Source organism: Hypomesus nipponensis, chromosome 14, assembly GCF_054491055.1.
Source record: "Hypomesus nipponensis isolate SF chromosome 14, ASM5449105v1, whole genome shotgun sequence".
Lineage (NCBI taxonomy): Eukaryota > Metazoa > Chordata > Actinopteri > Osmeriformes > Osmeridae > Hypomesus > Hypomesus nipponensis.
The window spans coordinates 13976362-13997815 of record NC_140374.1 but is presented as its reverse complement, the minus strand read 5'-3'; the positions used below and the strand labels follow the sequence as shown (position 1 = coordinate 13997815).

The 21454-nt window shown below is 43.8% G+C and overlaps 1 protein-coding gene and 1 long non-coding RNA gene across 4 annotated transcripts in view; one reads left to right on the top strand and one right to left on the bottom strand.

Annotated features, from left to right (window-relative positions):
• Nucleotides 1-907: 907 nt before the first annotated feature.
• LOC146258730 (uncharacterized) overlaps nt 908-21454 on the bottom strand; it is a 21087-nt gene continuing 540 nt past the window's right edge. Inside the window, exons 2-4 of the long non-coding RNA XR_014729696.1 lie at nt 18614-18695; nt 16716-16766; nt 908-1029 (exon numbers count right to left, since the gene is read on the bottom strand). This is a non-coding gene — a long non-coding RNA (uncharacterized LOC146258730). The remainder of the gene's footprint in view (nt 1030-16715; nt 16767-18613; nt 18696-21454) is intronic.
• Nucleotides 20369-21454, top strand: part of cerk (ceramide kinase) — an 18817-nt gene continuing 17731 nt past the window's right edge. For 2 of the 3 annotated variants that reach the window (XM_084671813.1, XM_084671812.1), the window contains exon 1: nt 20370-20676. In XM_084671813.1, coding sequence (XP_084527939.1) covers nt 20526-20676 — 151 coding nt within the window. In that variant the 5' untranslated portion in view covers nt 20370-20525. Of the gene's footprint in view, nt 20677-21454 lie in introns of all 3 variants that reach the window. The other variant, XM_084671811.1, reaches the window with a different exon arrangement.

Sequence of the window (21454 nt, the reverse complement as noted above, 5' to 3'; positions counted from 1 at the left end):
GTGTTTTTTGGCCTGTCTAGTTACTTTCTGTTGTAACAGAAAAACATTGGAGATTCCAGGTCTGACAAGGTTGACCTTATGGTAAAATGCTGACTAATACCTGTACAATTTCTATCAAGTGTCTACTTTTATCCCATAACATATACTTTATATAGGAATTTATGTACCACAGGAATGTGGGAATGTGTAGGTCTTAGTTCGTCTGTGTTTGTCCTACGTTGCTTTTATGTAGCACCATGGTCCTGGAGGAACATTGTACTGTAATAACGTTATATGGTTGAACGACAAATAAAAACTTGCTACTACTACTACATCTCCTTCCTTCTAGACAAACAAGTTTGAAAACAGTACTACGATGGGCAAGTTTTGAGCTCAGACCCATATATATTCAAAGTTTAAATTTTCACATTGACCTGAGACATTTTCCTAAGTTATTATCTAATATACTCTAAATCTCTGTACACCAAAATACATTTCCCCTGATTATCTAGATAACAAAAGGGGGATTTGAAAATATTTTCTTCTGGTTAGTAAATTACATTTGCTATCCCAGCCTATCCCAGTTTTGTTTTCAGCTTGGGAACTGACAAACATAAACGATTACTGCTTAGAGGTGAGTTTGATTGGGTCTCTCTGGTAACATATTGTATATTGTCTCTTTCTTTCTCTCTCTGCGTGTGTGAGTGTGTGTGTGTGTGAGGGTGATAGAGATAAAGGGAAATTCCGATACTGGATCTACTGCAAGTGGTCTCTTCCCCATTCCTCATCAAAACATTCAAGCACATAAAAAGCATTATTTGTTTAACAAATGTGGTTAATTGTGAACAAACATACTAAAAAAAGATGACCCCAGTGACGAGGTCTTAACCGCATCAAACGAAAGTCGACTACTTCCTCTACAGACACTCCATAATTACACACATCAAAATCAAAACCCACCACGGTAAGCGACAGAAACCTTGCAGGGTATTGATTTTCACTGATTTTCTTTCCTCATCCAACTTCATCCTGCATGTGAGCTGTCAAGACCTGGATGAAATCAAAGAGAAAAGTCCAATATTTAGGTGTTAAAACTCTGTGTAATAAGGAGAGTGTCTTTATTACACAGTAACAACAGGACATTTCAAAAGTAGCTGCCCTCATATGTGTCCAGTCAGCAAGTTGGTGAATGGAAGGCCCTTTATGGGTAAACAAAACATTCTCTTGAATAAATAACCAAGTGTTTTAGCAGCTGTATAAATATTTCATGTTGGGAGAATGAAACGGGAGAGCAAGTTATGCCTTCTCGCAAATCCCTTGAAAGGAGGAAAAGGACAGTGTTGCAGCACAAGGTTCATTAAAAAAGACTGATGGGAAAGGTCCGAGAAGGGCGGGTCACTCACAGAGTGCGACTTGTCTGTGATTGGTGGAGCCTGCCAAAAAACTCGAAACTAGTTTGGTGTTCACTCTGGCTTTGGAATAAAAGGACGAGGTCTGGAAAGAGATGCAGAGAAGCACAGATCACCTTCGACAAAAGGAGGGGGAAAAAAAAGAAGTAGTACGATGTCCCTGAGGTAGAAAGTCCATGGGATTTCCAGACAATGACTTTCAGTGCCGGAGAACTTCATTAGTGATGGTAAAGGAGGAGCAGTCCACTTTTCATTTCCCAGAGCTTCTCTCTCTCTTTTTCTCTCGCGCCCCTTGCTCAGTCTTTCTCTCATTTTCTCACTCTCTCTCTATATCTCTCTCTCCCCCTCTCCCACTACACACCTGTCTTCTAGTTCATCTTCTCTTGCAGTGAAACCACAGCCCCCTGGCCCTGCCGTCGCAGCTCCAGCGCAGAAAATAGCAACCCGAACAAAAAAGCTCGCCCCCGGACCGTCTGGGATTTGGTATTTTCGAAGTCTCAATTATACCCCTGCCTTATCCATATTTTGCCCGAACAGAGCACCGCTAATCCTCCTGTGAAGGGAGGCCCAGTTTGGAGTGCCTCCGAGCCTCTCGTGCCCTTGCTAAAAATACTTCTGGAATCCAGAACCTTCCTTACCATCCGATGTTTGCCCTTTCTGTTAAGACGGGGTGCAAGGAGTTGCAGAGGATTCAAGTTGGCCAAGTTTTTTTTTTTTTTTTTTTTTTTCAGATTGTTTGACGAATACCAGTGAATCTCCCTTGCCTTGGAAATGTGTTCCCCCCTATTCATTGTTTGAAATGATATTCAACGTGTCTTGGATGTAGAACCGTTTCAGTGTTCTAATTCACACAATATGGACACACTCATGATCAGGCGTAGGCTTTGAGGGGAGCTTACGCAGACAGCTGTCTCCTAACTTCTGCTTTCACATCCTGCTGATTAAGCTCTGCTGCACTCAGGTCTCAACTACAATTGCCTGTGTTGATGAGCTTCTCATGTTCCCAGGTATGTGAGTTGAGAGCAGAGCCTCCTGATTTGACAGTAAACGGACAAACCTCAGAGTGATCACGATTACTTACCAGAGCTCACCCAGATCAAATTTCATCCCAATCATCCCCTCTCAATTAAGGCAAGCTAGGTTTCACTTTTTCTTTGCGTGCAAAGAAAATGAAGACATTACTTATTACACCAAAGTCAAATCTGTTGGACAAATGTATGGGGAATAAACCTTTCCTTTTGAAGTTTGCTGTGATGTACAACACAAATGCAAATAATTGGCAAGCAATAATCATTCTCATCTCCTGGAAGAGTTCCGATGCATTAACCTTGGCCATAAGAAACACATGTTTAATTCAAAACAGCAATCTGCCCTTGAGAAGCTATTTCTCAAACAAGATTGTCAAGTTCAGTGCTAGCTTTGAAGCATGGTCTTGTGATATTCGAACCCTATCATTATTAATGTCGTAACTCCTTTTTTATCTTTTCATGGAACTATTCTCTGTTTCTAAAGTTTTACCATCAATACCAAGCCTCAGCTAAATACCATGGCTGCGCCAGGGGAGAATAGATAGAAGATACCTCACAAAAAACACCAACAAAGGATCTTTTGAAACAGGCCACATTTTTCATACACGTTTTAAAATATGGATACCATATTGCCAGTGAACTGAACAAGCAGTTTAACCGATCGGCTTTTATCAGAAAAAGAAGATGTATTACCTAATCTTGAATTGATTTACTTAATGTACATCCCATCGGCTGCAAAGTTGTCCAGTAGTCACTGAATGAAGTTGCTAGTATCTACAAGCTTGAGCAGGGATGCAGGCTATTTAGCGAAGGAAATTTGCCCTTTCAACGTCATTTTAAAATCATTTTAATGTGTGCTTGAGTGCCCTCCCCCCCCCCCAAAAAAAACGTTCCTTACAAACACAACTATTACTTGACAGACATTAAGCACATTTTTGTATATATATCCCACCTGCATACAAAACAGCATTGTATAACTTCAACTGAAAACCAAAGCCTTAAAAAAAAAAACGAACGTACACTCTACAAGTTTTCTCCAAAGCGTCGTGCAGACTAGAGGACAATAGCAGCTTCGCCTCGGCTCTGTCTCTCAACAGGCTTTCCTCCATCGAGCTGACGGCACAGTAAGTATGATCATTAGACTGGGAGCTTTATGGGCCAGAGCAGATGATGGTTCTTTCTAGTGGATTGGGGAGTGATGAGGGCGTGGGACTCTCAGACCCATAATTAAAAACCTCCAAGGGTCCCAGCAGGTATACAAGGAAGAAGTGTGCGCTTGTCAGAACATAAGGGCACACTTTATTTAAAGTGTGCTACTCGCCCTCCCCCGGATATCACAGAGACAATTAAAATGCAGAGGAGAATGTAATTAATTATGATCCCCTTCGCTGGCTTCGAGACAGTGGGTTGAGGTGTGTGTATGTGTTTGTGTGTGCATGTGTGTGCGTGTCTGTGTGCATGTGCGCATGTGTTTGTGGGGTTGTGCTTTGATCGCACGCGTGCCAGTGTCACACATGTACAAATTGATTCCTCGCCTGGCAGGCGTTTCAGTAAAGGCACGCGGCTTTCCATAAGACGCCTATATACAGAAATGTTTGTTTCCTCAAGCTTCTGCCTTGCATTCCTCACGGGGAATTTGGCTCTACTTCCATCTTCATCTCCAAGAACAAAAGAACACAGTCTCACTTCTCCAAAAGAAGCAGGGTAAGGTACTCGAACGAAGTCGAGGAAAAGACAGCCGTCTATTAGAGACAGGCCGTGTCAGAGAGTAAGAAGACCCTGGAGGGGGGGAGAAGACACGAGATGGAGTTTAGATAGATGGGAAGTTAAGACGGTACCAAGCGAAAAGGTAAGATCAGGTGAAACGCAAGGTCAAGCCAAATAAAAGGGAGACTGATGGATAAGGGTAAAGGATGTGTTAAGCTACACTACAGAGGGACCTGTCACAGGAAATGGAGGTGGAAAAATGTAACAGAAAGGTAGAGAGTCGAGAAAGGCAAAATAGAAGAAGGCAAACATTAGACAGACGGTATGAACTATGGCTCGATATGAACTGTAGAAGCTTAGCCTATAATGGAGAAAGCAATGAAACTTTATAGTGGGAAGCACTCCATTCATTAAAAAACATTTGTGCGTGACCATTCTTTCCATGCATCCCTTTGAGTTCTCAGCTGTGCAGCCCCGCACAGAAATTAGACAATGAATCTTGTCAGTCCCCCCCTTAATGAAACTATCTATTGTAATTCTGTACCACCGCATCTCTCTCATAGTCAGACAGAAATGCACATTACTTCCCCCTGGGAAATGCACCTGTGACCTCAAGGCAGCATTGGTCACGTGGTAATTCGAAATTCAACCTCCAGTGCTGTTCAGGGGTCAGCTTTGTGGTTCGAATGTGAAGGTTGGCATACGCAAGACTTGGACCTGGATCAGTTGTTAAAAGCAGGGTGTCGAACGGGGCTCAAAGCCCCATGCTGCTGCAAAGGGACATCTGCTCCGTTGCACGATAGTCGTCCATTTAAGATGACATCACCTGAGTGGACACAGCTGGGGAGCCCCTCAGATAATGCATCACGGAACACGTGGAGGGGGGGGGGGGGGGGGGTGAGGAACAAAGGCCGCATCATCTGTTTTCTATATATAACCCTGACCTGTCTGGAGAATGACCAATCTCCCCCCACCCTCGTCTCACTGTGGTACCTGCCGGACAGGGATTGGTCGTTTATCATGGGTAGAGGGAAAGATGGTGTGGGGAAGAGGGCTTTCTTGTTGGACTCATCCGTCTCATCTTTCCATCTCCTGGGGGAGGAGTAAGAGTCTCCTTGCTGTGTCCAGGGTAATCTTTGAAGAATCCCAGCCTGGCCAGTGAGAGGGGCTGCAGACATCTGGAGGGTTTACTGTTCTTCCAGAGCTTTCTAATTATCGACGGAGCAGCATGGATAGACATTTAGTCTACGTGCTCACTTTCCAAGGCCTCAATCTGCCACCCAAAGGACCAACCGAGTGTTGGAGTGGTTAGGCCCCATACACCCAAGTCTAAACGTTGTTCCAAATCATATCTCTCCTTCTATCACCTACAGTATATACAATTGTAAGAGCCAGATGTTCAAACGTTATTACTGCTTGACAAATGAACCTTGATTTATTTGTCATAATCCAGTGTCAGTCTCAAGGTGCTATCCTTTCCATACATTTGCATTCATTTATGCCCCTCAGTTGGCAGTTTGTCGCAGGAGCATTGCTTACACTCCTCTCCCCCTGTCTAGCTGACCAGTACAGATTGTCAAACGTTTTAAACAAAGAAAAAACGAGAGAAAACCGTCCAAATTATTGATTGGATCATCAGACAGGAAAATCTGTCCGACTAGTGTCAGACTCACACTCAGTTTCTGCCAGTCTAACTGTGGGAACATTCTGACTGTGTGGATGTACTGGAAGCTGTGCTCTCAGCAGGCCTTGCACTTGATGTACTCTGAGCAGGACTAACTTGGCTTTCCTCTCTCTTGTTTTGGATTTTGCGTCTACACACTTTCAAAAAGGAATAACGACGGCTAACAATTCACACATCTCACACACACACACACACACACACACCTTTTCGAACCCACAGACTGAAATTTGCAGGCTGTCTATGCAGGTATTGCTTTGCGTCTTTTGGGAGAGTGCGCCTGTATTGACACATCCCCCGCATCAGTTGCTAGAGAAGCAGAAGAGCCAATCAAAACCATGGAGGAAGAGCTTGTGAACGTCCGTGATGGGAAGATGGGGAAATGGTTTGAAGACTTGAGAGAAGGAGTGTGTGTCTTTGTGTGTGTGTGCGTGTACGTGTGTGTGCCACAGAGGAAGGTAGAGCTCCTTGATGCCGGCTGCAGAGCAAGTCTTTGGCAGGTTTATTTATATGGCGGTAAACGAGATCACGCATGAGAGGAAACAAAGGAATGCCTCGCTTGTTCCTGCGCCAGGAGCTTGGCAGTTGATACCTGTTTGACGTGGCGGCATGCCAGCCTATTGAATCCGAATGAAAGAGGCAGCGACTGTGGGTCCTTTGAGCCGCGATGGAGAACTGCTCCGCTGTACATACAGTGCGCAGTGTAAGGAAGTTAAGACGGCTCTAACATCAAGCACTTTGTCATCCCTCATCTCTGGGCCAAGAGCCGGCAATGAGGAGTGAGAGAATAAAAGAAGAGGAGAAACAGGAAGTTTGTACTTTGTGTACCCAGCGAGGTATCCAGGGGGACAGTCAAGGTTCTTCTGTTTGTCTCTGACTGAGAACATGGAGGGGCAGAGAGGGAGTTTGGTCGAACAGGGAACTGTGTAATATATATCCAACGTTAATATATATCCATTCAACTGGATATAATAAAAACCTATATCCACTTGTGTGTGGTCTTCATGAACACGTATTTACAGGTTATGGTGATTACAGTAGATATAAAAATCCACATGACAGGTTGGATGTTGATCAAACTGGATCGTCAGAGATCTTGCTCACAATCAAAAGATGATTTGCCCTTGTTACCAGACATATGAATTCACATGTTTCCACCCAGCAAAAAAAAAAACCATCATACTTCACCCGCAGAATATAATTTAACAAGAAATTCAATTTACAGCCTTTATAGAAGGAAACCCGAAAACCTTCTGGCAAACAACCCAGCTGAATGTCAAGCATCTATTTGTGAACACGGCCCATCTCATTGCTGAGCACAAATTGTATTTCCCAGAATATTCATTCTTTAACAATGCAGAATAAATAATGTGGCGAGGTCACAAGTGAAGGAGTCTCCCTAGAGATTTGCCCTGTGCGTAAATTATTCTTCTGTAGCATATAATACGGATACAATTTTAGCAGGCTGGACTGCTCAACCTCACACAAGAGAGAAGGAAAACCTTAGAGAGAGAGAGACAGAAGTGAATCCTTCTTTGAAAATTGCAGACTGATTTGAAAAAGACAGTCCATGAATTATAATACCTCATGAAAACCACATGTACCCTTAGGTATCAATTTAAAGTTAAAACCTGCAGTTTGTTGACGAAGCCCCACAATTTCAAACCTTCACATTTCGCTGTGTGACAAACATTGAAATACAAAGGGAAGTGACATCAAAAACAATTATCAAACTAAAGCAAAATGTGAGCGTTGGTGTTGGACTTGATAGTCCAGTTACATTACAGCCATGAGACATGATAGGCCGGTTTCATGATAGGCCTGTTTTATGATAGACCAGTTACGTGATCTGTCTGTGGATTATAGGCCAATGACATGATAGACCAGTTACATGACATGTCTGTTTTATGATAGCCCGGTAACAACCACCAGTACAGCAGAGACTGATGTTTCCATTGCTTCTCTCTGCAGCCTCCCATACAGTACTGTCAGAAACTCACTGGCCTGTATCTCCCACAAAATAACAATCCGGCTCCTTTGTCAACACAAGGCTTCCTATTACTCAGAATTACTATTACCACATCCACAGGACTCGCTCTCTTCCTGTGGTGCCAGAGAGCAAGGAAACCTGCGTGGGTGGTGACAGTTAAGCCCTGTACACCTCACCGGCGCCGCTGAATCGACAGGACGGGTGTTTTGAAGCATACGTGTGAAACTCTGCCCATAGGTGACGGCCGTCCCCGGCCATATGGCGGCGGCGCTGGGTACCATGGCACCGGTCCTCCACCTGGTCACACCTACGCACCGGGGAGACGGCGGTGACAAGCGCACCTCACCCCACGCGTGTCACAACACCTGTGCTCACCTTCTGTTCGCCTCTCTCCGCCGCGCGCGTTCGCCGTGGGCAGGCGAGACAACGGCGGTTGTTGCCTGTCTGAGAGGTGGTTCATTCAGGCGTTCAGCCCACAGTTGATTCGAATGGATTCGCAAGTCAATATAGGAGAAGAGCAGCTTGTTGCGATTCAGTGCAGTGAAGGATGATGTTCGTTTTACATCCAACACTCCACCTACTGTATTTAACATGTGGTTCCACTGCGAGTACCAGCAGGATTGAAGATGACTCATAGAGGACTGCTGGGATATGTTTTTGTGCGTTTGAGAGAGAGGGAAATGGTCTGTGCATGTGCACGTGCTGGTGCGAGAATGGGGATGCGCGCGTGTGTGTGAGCAGGCCTGCGTGCGTGAGAATGTGCGTGTGCCTGTGTCCATTGCACACGGACCTGTGTGCGCGTGATTGTGCGTGTCTTGTTCTGGCCCACGGAAAACTTGGACAGAAGCACTTACCTGTGCAGGGAAAGGGCAGGGGGTTGATGATATGAAATCCCACCTCCATTCAATCACTCCAGATGCCATGATGCACTGACCACAAGCACTGGGTTCAAGCTGGTGTGCTGGGCAGAGAAAGTAACGTCATGTGGAAGTCCGTGTTTTTTCGACAGCTGAACGGCTCAGTCTCAAAAGCACCACTATGATCTTTCCTATCGTCCTCTATCCTTGACGAATAGTCGTCTCTGACGATGCTCCGCACCTTTTGCCTCAGCCTACCGGCTCTGGCGTAGGAGATTCCTCTGTGAATCTCTCCTCCCGAGCTTTCGTTGTTTGATCTCAGGCCCTGCTTGTAAAGTGTAGTGTCTGCTGTAGAACAATAACATGTTCACTGTCCACACATCTCATTTAAAGGGAGTTCAAAATAGATTGCGGCAATGTCCTTCTTCGATGATATAAACGTCTGTCGAAGCCTTTATGAGATGAGCCTTGTCATTGCAAAATGTTAAGGCGGCAGGTGGCAGGTCATGTGAAAGACATCGTTCACGGATATTCCATAAGACGTTGCTAATCAACTAATAGATGGTCCTGTAAAAATATACTTCTCTTATTGCCTGAGCACACAGGTGAAATACTGTCCCTGTAACGAGCAGTAAAAATCACCAACACATTAAAAAAGGATATGGAGTAGTCAGTCGTTTTGCATTCATGTGTCGTCTCACAACCGTGGAGGCATAAAAACTGTGCTGAACTCTTCTGCCAACGTCCTTGGAATGTTTGTTTTGGGCCAAAAGAGAGACGGTAGACTCTCAGTCAGACACTTCCTCTGTCACTCAGCATAAGAAACGTCCGTCACGAGTTGAAGAGCACCAGCAAGGCTCTCCGGGGTTTCATCCCATCAATCATAAAGGGACACACACGCACACACGCACACACACAGTTCATTGTTTGCGCAAAGCAGACTCCAAAAGAGCATGTGAGGACAGCATGTCGACGTCTCGCTCCAGACTAGTCAGGAGTCCGTTGAGGACTGTCTTCAAATGCTTGCTCAAACAACAGTGTGCCTGTCGGCGCGTGTGGTTGAATGTGAGTGTGTGTGTGTGTGTGCCATACTCCATGGTTGTTATTGAGACAATAAAACACTTTCTGTTCCATCTCTATGGTCCAGGCCACTGGATTTGAAGTTCCTGTAAACTAACTGAGAGTCAGTCAGAATAGAAAATATGTAATCACGTCCTGCTGCTTACCTTGGTGGCAGAACTGCAAAAGGTCTGCTGCTATTTGATGCCCCAGGTCTTCAGTGGCTTGCAGTAAGTTAATCAATCTGCAGTCCATACTGTACCAGAGTAAGAGCAGAGTCTAGTTCACAGCTGGATTCTCACAGAGACACGGTGAAATGTTTTGTTCTGTCTGCTTGGAAGAATGCCTGGTGTTGCAAGAGTCTAGTGATGATGATTGGTCACAGTCTTCAGGAATTGATGTTGATTTGTTCAGTCAATGGATACAAAGGACATCAGGGCACTTAGCAATACTACTTGCTTAATAGCACCAATGGGAAATTGGTCACATATTTTCGCCACCAATAAAACGGGAGAGGGTGGATGAACCTGAGGGTGATGAGGATTAACAACCTCGAAAGAAAATCTATGTCTCTGTCATAATACGGGAACGTGTAGTAATGTTTCAAATACAAAATGGAATACTGTTCTGGAACAACAATAGTTGCTTCACAGTCCCATTACTGGTGAAAGGCTCTGCATGTAGTTGTGCATTTCCAGACATTTAAGTGTGTACGTGCAGTTGTGGGTGTATGTATGTGTATGTATCTGTGTGTTTGTGCATGGTTGTTAGGAACAACAGAGTTGTGTACTACGTATGCATAATTCAGTAAGGTCGAACTTGTACCGTATGTGTATTTTGGTTTGTGTGTGGTTTACTGTGCATGTATAATTCACAGTCTGTGTGTGTGTGTGTCTGTGTGTGTGTGTGTGTGAGAGAGAGAGAGAGAGAGAGAGAGAGAGAGAGAGAGAGAGAGAGAGAGAGAGAGAGAGAGAGAGAGAGAGTGAGTGAGTGAGAGCCAGCGAGAGCCAAGAGAGAAAACAAAGTGGGTGAAAAAAAGAGATAAGCCTAAAACATAAAAAACATAAAAAGAGTGAAGATGAAGAAGAAACCCTGGAAAGATGGTGACTTTGTGTGTATTCATACGTGTGTGTCTGTGCATGTGTGTGAGTGTACAGAACAGTACAGTCAAAAAAACCTGGGTCTCCTCACGGTGAACCAGTATGAGTCTTTGCACACCCAGCTGGAGAGAACAGAGTGATCGTGACTCCAGTGCAGCCTGTCACGCAGTCACACACGACAACGTCAAATCCATCACTGTCACACACAGGCTGGGTCTCAATAACCTCCAGCATCCCCATTCTATCCTTCCCCTTTCAACTCTCCTCTGTTCCTCTCTTCCCACCTCTTCTCCCGTTCTGTGTTTCTCATTTGCAGGGTACAGTGCTGTTGGTTTTGTTTCCTGTTTTCAGAGGCGAGGCAGCAGTCCACCCTTTCAGAGTTCTGTGTTTTTTTTCTTCTTCCATCGAGACAGTGAGATTGCCAGGGAGATGAAGCCCAACGTGCAGATCGCAGCACGGCTCAGATCGCAGGAGCAGGAGGCCATGGCTTACCCTCTGCTTCAGGGATGCAAACTGGAAGTGATTAGCAAGCAGATATTACAACCCCATGCAGCTGGACTTGGCTGGCTTATCTTTTGGACTCGACTCCCACCCTGGTGTGTCTATGTGGACGGCGAGCAGAGATCACAATCAGCAGACGACATTGCGAAACCCAACAAAAGATGTTAACGGCTTTGCGTCGTTTTCGTGCGAGCACAGTCGGGCCTAATCTCACTTAAGATGATTCTGTTGTCGTTTCAGATAACACAGGGCAAGGAAAGAATGTCCAGGACTATGCCTCTTCAGACAAGGACACACACTTAGTATCTGACTGCTACAATTTCCCTCCATTTCATGTGTTAACTGAACAAAATAACCCCAATTTTTCATCGACGTATTCTTAGCCATTGCTTTATTAAGCATCAAAGAAGGGGCCAAAGAGTGGCACATTTTCTCACTAAGTATAAAATGGCCATTTTAGTGCTTTATCCCAGGTGTCACACACAAACAGTCCAGCTCAAAGTGTCGATATTTCTGCCACAGAATTTAAATGCTCTCCTGACCTGTTCATATTAGGTTGTTTTATGGGGGGGGGGGGGACATGATGTTTTTGGATGAACACGATGTGCTGCAGATGCTCTGCTGTATTCGGTTTTGATGTCAGTTTGTCTACATGTCAAGCCAGTACTAAGATTTTTTACTTTTGTATTATTGACAGATCATGCTGTGTAACAGGAACGAGAGCAGCATGGGCTGTACATGAAGACAACGATGTCCATGCGTGTGCATGTTTCTGTCAGTGTGCGTGTGTTTGTGATAGTGTGTGCAGAACAGGACAGAATAATAGCTTTGTGCAGACCGGCAGCTCCCCCAACTGTAACAGTGAGGCAGATAAGAGAGGGAGGGAGGGAGGGAGGGAGGGAGGGAGGGAGGGAGGGAGGGAGGGAGGGAGGGAGGGAGGGAGGGAGGGAGGGAGGGAGGGAGGGAGGGAGGGAGGGAGGGAGGGAGGGAGGGAGGGAGGGAGGGAGGGAGGGAGGGAGGGAGGGAGGGAGGGAGGGAGGGAGGGAGGGAGGGAGGGAGGGAGGGAGGGAGGGAGGGAGGGAAAAAGAGAGTGTGGGGTTGAGAAATATTGGTAGAGAGAGGGTGGGTGAGAGAGATTTGGAGAGAGACGGGGTGTGAGAAAGAGGGAGAGAGAAAGAGAGAGAGATTAGGAGATTGAGAAAGGTGGGTGAGAGGGAGAGTGAGGGATGAGAGAGGGAGACAAATGGGGATGAAGGAGAGGGAGAGAGAATGGGAGAGAAAGAGTTTCCGTCTGACAGGAGTGGGTATCACCATGGCAACCATTGCAAAAAGTAAAATTAGTACAAAACAATTATAGCTTTCCAATAATATATTTGAACACATATTTACTTTCCATGAAGAATGTTCTAGCACATAATTGACAAATACTGTCTATAAATGCCTACATGTTTAAGCTCTCTCTATTGCAAATGTTAATCTATGTAACAATTATTTATTTTTTACAAAAACACGACGTGGCTATTCCTGTTGACAATGAACTTACCCATCTTAGGCCTGATTGCATGGGGCTACCATTTTCGTTTATTTCGATTATTACAACCAAGAAACTGCTCCGATCATTTGGTTCTCAACATCATTCATTATTGCTTGATGGATTTGGTACGTAATTTGTTTTTTGATTACAAGTAGACTATGCTCTACTTTTACTATTTGTTTTGCACCTCAAGTCTGTGTCAGAGCAATCATCTTAACTGACAATGGCAATGAACACATATATTATGACAGGTCTTTCCTTTAGCAACAAATGCACTAGTTCTGATACACTCTAACTCCCCATGTAATGAATATGAGGACATGTAGCACATGACTCGAGAGTTTTGATGTGGAGCAGGAGCAAGTCAGACAAGATTGAGAGAGCAGGAGATTGAAGCAGAGAGAAGGAGCAGGGGAGAGGGTGAGAGAGAGAGAATGAGAGAGAGAGGGACAGAGAGAGTGTGTGTGTGTGAGAGGAGAGAGAAAGAGACGGAGAGAGAGAAACAGAGAGAGGGATAAAGAGAGAATAGGATGCAGAAAGTGAAAGGTGAAAGCTAAGGTGAAAGGATCTTCTTTTGCAATTGAATGTGCCATGCAAGGCTCCAGAGGTGACCCAACCTGGCAACTGCACGTGAAACTGAGTCTGGCAACCATGCACCCAAGTACATTCGTTTCAGCTGAGCTTTCATGTAAACTCCCTCCACTCCCAGTGTATGAAGCTGTCTAAGTATGTTTTGACGTCAAGCCTGTATCCCCTTGTGATGCGTCCCAGAAATCCGAGAAGGCTTCCTTTCTGTCTCCTTTACTTCCTGTCCAAAGGATTTGTAATATATCCCAGGTATCCTCCGAAAAATACATTAAAGGTATATTCCTCTCAAAAAAGTCTCTGACTGTATCTTCTGCCTCAAATCCCTCAAAATGAACCTCCACTTTTTAATGTCTTTCTTTAAAACACAACCTCCCTCTTCATCAAGTACATTCATTGATATTCCAGTAATGACAGAGGGCACAGTCAGAGGCACAGTCACAATGAGGACTGTCTCACCAATTAAATGTATTATTCACGCAGACTTACACTAGGGGGCACTATATCACACACAAAAGCTCTCACACACACACACATTCACACACACAAGCAGACACACTGAACTGCTGATAAAAATGCAAATGCTGGGTAAATGTTAGGTAAAAAACAAAAGGGCATGCATATCACTTGTCTTTTGTCATTTACATGAGAGATATTAAAAATATGTCCTGTTATTGGCTTTGTTAAGAGAGGTGGATCAGAAAGAGAGAGAGTAAGAGAGAAAGAGAGAGAGAGAGAGAGAGAGAAAGAGAGAGAGAGAGAGAAAAAGGAAAAATAAAGGCATTAGCAGGGTGAAGCTGGCTCGTATTCGTTGATATTCATCAATCTGACTAAGTCTGACTGACTTTTTCTTTCTTAAGAACCCATTACTTAATTATCTCTCCTCTCTGCATCCTCTCTTCCTCTGTCCTGTCTCTCGCTCTTTCTTACTCTATCTCTGCTCTTACTTTTTCTCTCTGTCTCTTACTTTCTATCTTCTTCTGGCATCCACACACACATTCACACACACTAACACAAGCACTTGCTTCCAGCCCATCATGTAATCAAGCACCAAACTCTATTATATACCATTAAACAGGTGTCATTAGCTGCTGGGTTCTAATCCCTCCTCCCCTCCTGTGGTAGTGGTTGGCTAGCACACTCTAATTTTCGGCACTGCCCATTAACGTCTGCTCATTTACTGGTCCTCTGTAGTCAATGCCTAGCAGCCTGCCCATTATCCAATGAGATTCTGGCAGATGGGGCCTCCGCTACTCTACCTCCTTTTTATTGGACAAAAAACAGGAAGAGGTTGTGAAATCATGCATTCTCTGTGGAACTAAAAGGCCCACTGTCTGGTGTGGTGCCAGTTTGTGTGTCCAATGACTATCTTTGTTGTATTCCTGCCAACAAAACATTAGTTGGTTTAAATTACCTTCATAACTGTCATGACTTTTAATGTGTTTCATTAGGACTCCACAACATCTGCTTAGCTGAAGACCAAATAAATATGCTCAATCTACACCGTCATTCTTTCATCCCACATTGACAATTATATTCCCATTTTTATTATACAGTGCTCCGACTACCTTGAGCTTTACCATCTTAGAATTAAAACCAAGTACTTATTCATACAAGTGCATCAGATCACCATGATTAGTCCAAGGCACAACAGAGCATCAATTAAAAAATAAATTGGCAGCAATATATTATTTTTTCACACACACACACACACACACGCACACACACACACACACACACACACACACACACACACACACACACACACACACACACACACACACACACACACCCTTTTACACACACATACACATATGCATACATCTTCACATTCATTCATTCACACACACACACACACACACACACACACACACACACACACACACACACACAGACACACACACACACAGATCTTTCTTTAAACAGACAGCAGTTCCGATAACTTGAAAGTGTATTTACGTTCTGAAATACGGAGTGTGTGCTTATGTGCATGCGACACATTTGCACCTGCGTGCAAGCACAGTGCTCAACGTTTTAGTCGCTCTCTTCAGAAGTGTCCTTGTTCAACCAGGCGCCTTTTAATGAGAGTACATCAGATGAACATCCCCCCCTCACATGCACACACACACACACACTCACACAGAAACCTCAAGTCAAACAAGTGTCTCTCACCCATTAGTCCAGTCCTGATCAAAGTAGGACTTGGGGAGGTCAAAGGTTGTCAGGGGAAAAAAGACCAGGCATTTGCATTTGATCAAAGAAGGCTTGGAAGCAGACAACGCCTAATGGTAACAATTTTCAGACAGTCACTGTAGAGAGTGTTGAAAGTGTTTAGCAAGCAACTTTGTTCCTAAGAGCATATGGCCAGTACCATCTGTGACCATCTAAAAGAGAGAGGACTGTGAGTACTAAACTCTGGATCCTGTCATAACCAATTAGGGCCTGTTGTCTGGTATAGACTCTCAGTTCAGCTGGCGTATGTGAATAAAAGATGTGTGAAAGGAATGAGTCCTGCAGTGATGTTAACTTGTTGTAAAAGCCAATGACAAACATTCACTGCCTGTATCTCTGTCAATGCTTGCTTGGTTGAATGACCACTGGGAGCCTCCACTACTCAATGTTTGAGTAAACAGGGGGTGAAATGTTCCTCTGGCAATCCATTCCATGATTGATGTGCACATTTGAGTAAAATAAATAGTAAGCAGAGAGAATGATGGATAGAATGAGAGAGAGAGAGAGAGAGAGAGAGAGAGAGAGAGAGAGAGAGAGAGAGAGAAAACCAGAGAGAGCAAAACAGACACAAATTCAGAAGAAAAATATACCAAGAAAGAAGCACAAATTCAGAGGAAAAAAATACCAAGAAAGAAGAAAAGGAGAGAACAGAGAACAAAGAGAGGCAGAAAAAGAAAGAGAGCAGAAAGAGTTGTCATTTATCACTTTAGATGTCATTGGCAATCACAGGAGAGGTGTTTTTAACATATGGTAAAGCATTATTTACCTTTCTACTTTTGTCCTTTTGACCTTAACCATTAGGAGCCTTTTCAGTTTATTTACTCAATGGCTTTGCAGTAAAAATTGAAAAGTCTGACTAAAGGACAAAAAAAGACATTGCATTGTGTTACTGTATTTTAACGGACCAAATACGATTAAGTTACAGCCCTTGCTGTGTTTCAGTACTAAGCAAGCACCACATCCATCATAAGGAGCACTGAACGTATTCTGTAACTTCAGCATAATGATCCTTAATTGGCCTTAAAGTCTCCCTCTAGTGCCAGTCTTGCTTACCTTTGCATTTCGAGGGATGGCTTTGCAGCGAGAACAGGGAAATCTAGCGGGCTGAACACAAAGAAGCAGAAATCACAATTAGGGTGATGGCACTTTGATGCACAGCCATCACAAACCTCGAGTAAAAGCTGCCAATGTCCAGAGTCAGTTCAGTACAGTATGTTCAGGAAGTCTGGAGGCATCTGACTCGACAACAGAAAGAGTGTGGTAAATATCAAGTGGACTGTACTTTATCATTCCATCAATCTGAATAATTTTTCCCTCCATCCACGGATCCAGCACAATTCCAACTTCTTCCATTTAGCCACTCATTTATCTCTGCCTCCAACCACCAACCCAACTTTTCTTTCCAACCCCTTCCCTTACATACCTTCTTCCCTCCCTCCCTTCTTTCCTCCCTCTGTCCATCACACTTTTGCAATGTGCCTGCTGGCTTCTCTGTCAGACCTGGGTCTTCATGGCTGGTGCAGTTAAGTCAAATAAATAAAAACATTTCAGGCAGTTCAATGCTGGAGTGAGGAATCCACTGCCCCTTTCCAGGACTGTTTTGAAAAGCACAAACTGGAAGGTATTCTGTGTGACAGCTGATGGACACATTGATGAATACACATCAATGTAACCCTAACCCCATGTAAGCCTAAATCTCCAAGTGCATTGATGATGTCGTCCGGAGAGTTAATCGCTCCTTCAGACTAGCTCCTAACGGCTTCAACGCATGGTTTGAGGCGAGCAACACCATCCCATAAGATAAACTGAGGACCAGAATAGCAGCACCCTGTCCCTATGTACGGCTGAAGTGAGGAGAACTCAAAAAAGAGTCAATCCTCAAAAGTCACCAGAGCTAGATGGCATTCCAAGCCATGTCCTCAGAGAATGCGCCGATCATCTAGCAGAGGTATGACTGTAGACTGTAGAACCAATCTACAGTCCCCATGTGCTTCAAACCGATAACCATTGTTCCCATGACAAAAAAACCTTCCATTGCCTACCTGAATGATGACCCTGGAATACTGACAGCCCTGAAGTTGTTTGAGCGGTTAGCCAGACCCAACATATGATATCCCTCCCTGACGCCTTGGACCTCCCGCAATTAACACACCGCCCCAATAGATCTAAGGACAACGCCGTCTCCCTGGCAGTGCACACTGCCCCCTCCCTCCTGGATAAGGGAGTGGGAGAGGATGCTCTTAAGAGATTACAGCGCAGCATCCAACACAATTGTGCCCGCTAAGCTCATTCTCATGCTCAGCATCTTGGGTCCTGATCTCTCCCTTTGTAACTGAATCCTGGACTTCCTGACTAGCAGACCGCAGGGGCACCGGAGCCAATAAGGGCTGCACACTTGGTCACCTCATGTAGGCCTTGTCCATGCATGTTCATGCATGCACACTGTTCCAGAATCATCTGTTTGCAGATGAACTGGACCTTACCTCCAACCAAGATGGGACCACCAACAGAGAGGAGGTCAATGTCTTGGCAACATGGTGCCAGGACAGCAACCTCTTTCTTAGCGACTGCAAGACTAAGGGGATTATTGTGGATTTCAGGAATCGACGGGGGGGGGGGGGGGGGGGGGGGGGGGGTCAAGCCACCATTCACATCAATGGAGCTGAGGCGGAGAGTCTCCTGCTTCAAGTTCTCACCCTTAACCTTTCTCCTATCCTACTCCTATCCTTACCCCTAACCCATCTCATACCGCTACTCCTACCTTTATATTGTTTGAAGCTAGTCGGCTTAGGCTTCTTCTGTGGTTTGTTTTATGAAACCCCTCCTCTCAGAGAGGGTCTTCTTCTGAGGCCTTGGCAGTCCACTTCCTGAGCTCTTCTTCAGCAACATTCTGTCGCTATCTCTTTTCCTCCATTTCTTTCTTTTTTTTGTTTTGTTATCCTTTTCCTTACCCTTCTGGGCCTGCCTTTCTTTCCTCTCCCCCTCTCCCTTTTCTTTATTGATGGTGAAGATGGGCACATGTTGTAGTCAGCTCTGGGAGGTTGGAGAGGAGGAAGAAAATGAGCATTGGTTGGTATGTGTCCAACTGTACAAACAGAACATGGAGATGTCTGGAAGATTCATCAACAGAGATTTACTTTGATCTTATTTGATCAAGATACTGTAGCAACCAAATCAAAATGTTACATGTGAGCATGGAATGCTGGTATACTGTTCTATGAAACAACAAAGAACAACTAAATATAAACATGAACGTGTAAAACGTGAAAGTTTAGATTAATCTACTCTTTCTTACATGTGCATGGAGGCTCTTAAGCCTTGTTGGTGGGACAAGGGGCATAATCATATAAAAATGTCATACTGTACATTCAGTGTAGAATGGACTACAGCAATCATTGACAGTTACACATCCTTTTTTCACTGCACACCTGTGTGTGTGTGCGCTTGCTTGTGAGTGTGTTTCTACGTAAGCAATTCTTACCTTTAAACAAAATCCTCATTGTCATTTGATTAATCAAATGGCTAAATAATATTGCTTGAGAATCACATTAATAACTGTATGCTTCAGATAAACAATGAAAAACCCCCACTTTCTTTCAAAAACAGTACGGAGTACAGTGGACACAGATTATCACTGACAAAATAATAAAAGTGCTGCTTTTTTCAATTTGCACAAAACGATTAGAAGGTAGGCCTAAACACTGAGCTTGGTGTTAATCAATTACAAATCATTATCATCCTCCTTCAAACTTCTCAGTGCCAGCCATTATGATGTTGCAACAAGGCAATTCTCAATGGTGCCTGTGTTACTCCAGCTACTCCAGACTGTCAGTCTATTAGAAACCTATTGATGAACAAAAGCAGACACTGTGCTTATTGTGGTGTGGTGTCCTAGAAGTTTCCCTCTAGTGTCACAATTAGGCATTGTTAATTGAAAATGAAAATCAATAAACAGCCTTTTAAAATTGACAAAAATAAAATAAAACTGACTGTCTGAACAGAATCATTCTCAAATTATGCACTAATATAATTGGAGAGCTTCAGTGTTAGTGTGTGTGCCATAGGTCAGTTCAGTTTTGTTCTGATCAGCATGAGTTATATCTTTCCATGTTTCTCATGGCTGTGTTGGTGTTTGAGCAAGACTAAATGTTTGGTTTCATTATTTAATCAACAGTGTTATGTATTGTATTTCCTCAGAATGTAGCAAAACAACTTAATATGAGTTATATTAAAAACTTGCTTGCTGTGTCGGCGCTGCATGGAATCTGATTTAATGATTACTTGAGTTGTAACCACGCAGGTTGAGTTTTACTTGTATGTAAGTCATGGGCCTTTCGAAAGTCAGGGCAGATACAATTTCTCTTTACAGCCTACTGCAACATGAATGCCTATCAGCAACATTAAATCATATATCCAAACCATGAAATCAGCTTTCACAATTATTATTTCTGCTTGATTATTTCTTGAACTAGGAACTGCAACCTGATGAGCAATATATCCAAGCCACGTTTTTCGAATAACATTTTCCCAAAACGTATGTATCTATTCAGACAATTGTTTTTATGACATCATGCACAGTTTTACATTGCATTTAAGTATATTTTATGAAGTCAATGTTATTTTGGCCTTCTTAATTTAAATACGTAGTGACGACACGCGTAATGCTCAGCCCGTCCCCTCTGCTGAATGAAGAATCCGCTATCCTATTCAATTGTGTCATCGGTGTTGTCGAATTTAGCAACATTATTTCCTTATGTAGACAAAGGGCCTTCAACCCGATAACTTTACTCAAATATGTTGACAATAAGATAACATTGACACCTTATTCTCAGTCTTTCGGTACGTTGGCTTCAAGGTAAAGAGATGGAAAAACAGCCGAGGTTGTTGTCATCGCAGCTCTTACTTAAAAACACCGTCTTCGAAGTGTCGTTAAACCGTGTGTTTATGACATGGAAAGAGCAGCCCACCACCAAGAAAAAACGCGTCGGAGGCTTGCATCATCCATTCAAAGTCGGTAAGTGATCCACACGTATAAGTAAAAGCATATGATGTGCTGTCGTAGTACATTTATTCACGGTAAAGGACACTGGGGGGTCGCAAGTGTAGTGTGTCTGGCACCTCGGTGAGTTAGCGTTAGCTAGACTCGCTTCTATCTCTTAGCATATCCGCTTTTTACATTTTTGCGTGAACACATGACGTGCGCATGCTTAATCCGTTCTCGCTTCAGATCTTGCATCCTTATCATTTGCAATTTTTTCGTTTACCATTATCTTAAAAGAAGTTAGCTCTTATCAAGTTTGTCAGCAACTGCTTTAGCCTAATGTTATGGGTCGATAGACACGTCGATGCGTAGTCAACTGCCAGTGCCAAAGTCGTCTAAATGACTTCGTCTAAATAATCGTCTAAATAATTTCGAATGAACTAACCTTCAATGCATCGTTTATTCGCAGCTTCTTTTTCAGGCTCAAGCTAAACTTCTAGGCTAAACTTCTCGAATATTCGATTGAGTTGGAATTAGGGGTTTTGTTGAACATGGCGCACACATGCTCTTTACCCACATAAGTTATATTCGTTTTTTGATGTTCGTAGAATTTGTCATCGCCTATGACCACTTACCAAGTCACGTGTTGTACAATGTTGCCATACCCTATGGGTATTGACAAGTACCGGGGTCACTGTAGGTCGTTCATAAATGTTTACCACGTGCTAGTGAATGGAATGTGTTCACCCCTTGACCTCATTGTAGGTTCAGTTCTAATGTGAAGTTTGCCAACCAATGCAAATACAATACT